Genomic DNA, 5534 nt, shown 5'->3' with positions numbered 1-5534 from the left:
ATTGAAGGGAAGAGTGAGTTTGCCATATCTTTCTGTTCTCATATATGAGTGTCAATTCACGTTAGTCTGATGCCTACTGGAATCATGTGCTAGCCTGATTATGACAAAAAGTGCAGCAATGTGTTGCAGTTGAAATCATGTATTAGTCTGATGCCTACCGGAGCCACTGATTGAGCCATTGGCAACTGATATCAAATTATCAATAGACTTGTCGACAACCACAACTATGTTCTTATAGAACCTTATCTTTAATACATGGACCTGATGCTATACCCTGTATGCATCTACAGAAAATATAGAAGGGATACATGCCATCATATAGAAGGATACAAGCCATCTGGTCTACAGTACATTGTGCATATTACATATAAAATGAATCTGTGTGAAACAATCTCATCCAAAGATACGAAATTAAATGTAACTTCTAAATATATGATATCTCATATGCAGCAGTATATAAGCAAACCCTCTATAATCTTAGCATAATGTAGTTAGCGTCGCCTAAACGAAGATACAAATTCTTGTTCCAAACTGTAGCATCTCGAGGTCTCTTTAGGTGGTATATGTGCAACATTAATAAGATCGATATGTTTAAGTGAGTTCTTAGATTTTCCACATAGCAAAGGCTCAATATCTCCATCTTTTTCGGGTAAATGATGTCTTTTTCTCAGCCTCATTGTTCTTAAGAATTGCAACCTCATCTCTACTTCTTTCATAGATGGTCGCTCTCCTCCTTTTACCCTTAAGCATGCTTCTGCAAGTAAGGCAATTTCACTAATCTCTTCCTGGTCTGCTTCTTCCACAACTTGAGTATCCATTATTTCAATAAGAGACCCTTGGTGATGTCCTTCGATGAAGAAATGGGACAAGCTTTGCTTTGCACCTAAATCATTAATAAAAATTGGCTTCTTTCTTGTCAAGAGTTCCACAAGTATTACTCCAAAACTGTATACATCACTCTTCTCCGTTAGTTGACCGGTATGATAATACTCTGGATCCAAGTAACCGAATGTTCCTTGAACAATTGTCACCACATGGGTCTCATCAAGTGAAAGAGATCTTGAAGCACCAAAATCTGAAACCTTTGTGGTGAAGTTGTCATCCAATAGTATATTTGAAGACTTGACATCTCTGTGGAAAATTGGTATTGTAGCTGCTGAGTGTAGATAAGCAAGAGCCCCTGCCGCTTCTGTTGCAATCCTAATGCGATCATCCCATGAAAGCAAGCATTTTAATGTAGTATCAGTGTGAAGAAGTTCATACAGGGTTCCATTTGAAATGAATTCATATACAAGCAAGGGCACCACATCTTCTAGGCAGCAACCAAACAGTTTCACCACATTACGATGGATGATTTGAGACAAGATGACAACCTCATTGATAAATTGGTCTATCTCTATTTGCTCCACTATTTTGGATTTTTTTATAGCCACCACACGTTGGTCTGATAGAATCCCTTTATAAACTGTTCCATGTCCTCCACGACCAAGAACACGAGTAGCATCAAAGTTGTTAGTCGCCTCCTCTAGTTCCTCCAATGAGAATATCTTTGTTTTGCTTGTAGCGCTTTCATCTGAGATCAGTTGCTCCAATAGCAAACCTTGATTTTTCTTGAAGTATGCTCGTCGGATTCTCTTTTGGATGCCTTTCTTCCACTTATTGACAAGTAGAATTGCACCCAATGCAATAAATATGGAGCCAAGGCCACAACCAATTCCAATTGCAATACCTATATGCATTTGCTGTGGTTATAAGACCATGTTAATGTTACAAAATGTAATTGCAAGGGGATTTTGTTTGCTATGACTTACCCAAAAGAAGCTTAATAGAATCAAATTCTTTACTGTAAGGGCATGGCGTGCATTTATAGCTTCCTGGGATATTTTCACATGTACCATTGCAGTAGTTTGGCAGCGAGCATTCATCAATATCTGTAGACATCTAATTTGTTATTCAATATTTATATTGACCGTTACAAATATACTCTCCCTGTTCCAAATTATAATATGTTTTAGCTTTTCTAGATACATTGATTTTACTATGTATCTAGACATTAGTGTATAAGTAAGTGCATAGCAAAAGCTATGTATCTAGAAAAACCAAAATGTCTTGTAATTTGGAATGGTGAGACTATCATATTTTCTTGTATTATACTATGCTGAAAACAAATCCAATGTTTATATAATTTGATCCGATTTTCGAATTACAGCTCTGTTAGAGCATGTGATCCGACTAATATGCATTCCATTTTGGGTATGAGTGATGTAATGCTCTGTAGACGTACTGAACTACTGATCGATGAGAGGGATGTACCTTTGCAGCCGTCCTGTATGTATGGATTTCCTGTGTAGCCAGTAGAACACTTGCAACGATATCCCATAAATGTTTTCCCATGGATCACGTTTTTGCAATCACTGTTTCCACTGCGGCATGCATACTTACTTCTATTCCCATGCATAGCTTGTTCACAAGATGAATTTGTAACTGCCCATCGTATAACAATGTCATATTCCATAGAAAAATCAAATTCGTCTGAGAGGCCATATTACCAGCCCGAACAATTGTTCCTTGAAAGCCTGAGAGGCCCTTGATTCGGCAATAGCTTGCAGGAGCCGATAGGGTTCCTCACAGAGTCAAACAAGTCAACATCAAAATCGCAGCCAAGGAAGAAGAAAGTGCTATAACCGGGGATAGTAATACCCTTGGCGGGAGCATTCCAAGATATATTGTGGGTGTTCGTACCAGATTCTTCCAAGCTACTGTTGAAGAACATAGCTGGGATGGATACCTTGGAACCATAAATGTCAGTAATCTGAATTGTGCTGTTACCCAGAAACAATTTTGGAGGTTGAGTGGTGTGGTTGCAAGTAAGCTCGAACTGGAAGCCTTGTCGGAAGCAGCCGGGCCCAATGCCGAAGGGGTAGGTGATGTCGACGTTCCCACAGCTGGAGGGGCAGTGATGAGCTAAGGAGGCAGCGGACGGGATATACAGTATCCCTCCGTTGTCGCCCAAGGCAGCGAAAGCAGGCGGCATGGCCGCCAAGCACGCCAGAGCGAACGCCATGGCGCAAACCATCACTCTACTCGAGCTCATGATTAAGTCAATCAGCTTGTCTGTGGGTTGTGTGAAGCGTCGGGGTTCTGGGTTTACGGGACTCGGACTACGCATATTTAAAGGCTACCGATACAGTTTCGTGCACGCGTAGATACTCCTGTCCGGAGCAAAGATTGTAACACGCCATAGTTACTACTGCCCCATCAGATGTCATGGTCGTCGCCCGCCGGGCACGTCACGCGCGGTCGCTAGCGTCTGGTCCACACGTGAGTACGTGACTCCGAGTCGTGATCTGCACGTTCCAGGTCCCACCACACTGACAGGAAACGATCTTCACGTTCCTATTAAGAAACTTCCTAGAGCATTCCATCCTCTCCGAAATCGAAAGGCAAGGATCCAAGGTGAAGAGCTGTACTTGGAGCTGAACTCCCAACTCGGAGGGCAGCGCCAAATGAGCTCACCAACCACCCCTTGCCCCAAGTTTACTTCTGTTAGTCGATCCCAGAGCTTTAGTATGTACCAGCGCCTGGACTGAGACGCCTCCAGTGATCTCTCAAATCCACTGCCCGTTTGCAAGGGCTTGCGCAACCGATTGCGTTTTCTGCTTACACTTGCAGACCAGCTGCGAGAGGGCTGGGGCTACCTCCGAAACTGTCGGGTTTTGAAAGTTAAAAGGCTATTATGTTAGCCGGTATTCGAGTTTTAGAGTGTTTTTTAAAATTCAGTGAGAAATTCAGGAAAGCTTTGTGTTACACTCAACCGGCGTACATACGCTGGACGCTGGCGCAACGCCGAGACCAGGACAGACAGCTAGCCTTTGACAACGCGAACCAACATGTTTGTGCAGGTGGCTGAGTGGCTCCGTAACAAGCAGCTGTTCGTACTTGATAGGCTGGGCCATCTAGTTTTGCTTCATCTAGAACGAATTCGATTTCTACACCTGAAGACACTAATGCCTTTACATTAACAAGATATAACCTATCTAGCCTTTCACTTCGTTGTGCTGTAAATCCTCTGTTCTATTCCACGTGCCAAGATCTCTGGTTTGTACTAGAACAACTACAGGTTAATATGAAGTGTTACTTTGTCTGAATATATGCAGGTTTGAGTTCAAGCTGGCCAGCACGCGAGGACACTCGTCCGAGCATGAAATGGCAGGCATGTCAAAATCTCATTGCAGTGCAACTTCAAAGTACGTTTCTTTGTGTCTTTGCAATTGTATATCCACTCCGACTGTCGAATTCACTCTTATTCTATCCCGATTCCCAAGTCAATTTTAAAGTTCGGCTTGGCTAATGTCCGGATGTCCGGACAGAGACCTATGTTCGGATGCCAACACCTCTTGCTACATTTCACGTGCGTCTGCGCGCATGTGGGAACCTCCGTGCCTCCCCGTCCGGACGCCTGCACCCCTTCTGGTTCCTGCGCCCGCATGCACGCGGGGCCATGCACCCCTGCCTCCATCCCCCCTTCACTTCACACGTTCGTGACCCCGGCCCCTGCCTCCATCCCCCTCCGCTTCCTACGCGCATGCACGGCACCCCACCAGCTACAGCAGGTGGGTCCCGTTGCAACATATGCAACATAAGATCACTTCTGCAGCCGAAACACATGCAACATACGTCTGAAACACTTGCAAGACACCTAAAAATACTTGAAAACACGTGTGTAGTCATTGCAAAACATATATAACATCCAGATAAAACACTTACAACATACCTATAAAACTACTAAAACACTTGAAACATACTCTTGCAACATACATATATATGCAACACCCATATCTACTTTGCTACATCTAGATCAAACACTTGAAACATACGTCTAAAACACCTAAAATATTTGAAAATATACGCTTAACATGTGTATATTATCATTGCAACATATGCAACATCTCAGATATACTTTCACAACATCCAGATCAAAGAACGCCTGAAACACTTGAAACACGACGTCGCCGTGCTGCCACGTCCTACCTTGTGGGGAGACGTCGGCCTAGTGTACACCTTAGCTGCAGGACGTCGGCCCTGTCGCTCCTCCTACAGATTCTCTCGCGCCTACTCGTGGCCTAGGCTCGTGCCCGCCGGTGCGGTCCGCTGCTGCTTCTCCAGCATCGTTGTTGCTCGGTCGTAATCGTCCAAAGACGTCCGCTCACGGGGGGCGGGGCACGGTGCGACCGGCGATGGGGCACGGCGTGGTGTGGGACAGGCGCGCTGTTGGGGAAGGGGGCGTGGCGGGGCGAAGTGCGGCGGGCGTATGTTTGGTGACACCGCGACACCAATTTGAGTCGAGTGTGGAAATTTTCGGAGATGGAAAAGACGTAGAGGTGTTGTTGGGCCTATCCAGTGCGCAGGCCTAGTAAGGCCCGTGAAGCATTTGCGTTTAAAGTTTTGTTGTCATTCATTTCAAAACTAGAGACTTTCTAAATAACCTTTTTTTTTTCTTTTATCCTTCTAATATTTTTCGGCAAAGCTTTTGC

At 44.3% G+C, this 5534-nt stretch overlaps 1 protein-coding gene across 2 annotated transcripts; it reads right to left on the bottom strand.

The window, feature by feature from the left end:
- Positions 1 to 216: 216 nt before the first annotated feature.
- On the bottom strand, positions 217 to 3125 carry LOC136463824 (wall-associated receptor kinase 5-like). Of its 2 annotated transcripts, XM_066462807.1 has the most exons (3): positions 2314 to 3125; positions 1812 to 1931; positions 217 to 1729 (listed from the first exon to the last, which is right to left on the bottom strand). In XM_066462807.1, exons 1-3 carry the CDS (start codon positions 2513 to 2515, stop codon positions 492 to 494), a joined length of 1560 nt encoding a protein of 519 aa, XP_066318904.1. In that variant the 5' UTR covers positions 2516 to 3125; the 3' UTR covers positions 217 to 491. The 2 variants fall into 2 exon arrangements, with proteins under 2 accessions (XP_066318904.1, XP_066318905.1); XM_066462808.1 differs by lacking the exon at positions 1812 to 1931.
- Positions 3126 to 5534: the final 2409 nt, after the last annotated feature.

Source organism: Miscanthus floridulus, chromosome 7 (genome assembly GCF_019320115.1).
Source record: "Miscanthus floridulus cultivar M001 chromosome 7, ASM1932011v1, whole genome shotgun sequence".
NCBI lineage: Eukaryota > Viridiplantae > Streptophyta > Magnoliopsida > Poales > Poaceae > Miscanthus > Miscanthus floridulus.
The sequence above is the reverse complement of the archived record's forward strand: the minus strand, read 5'-3'. Positions and strand labels throughout refer to the sequence as shown.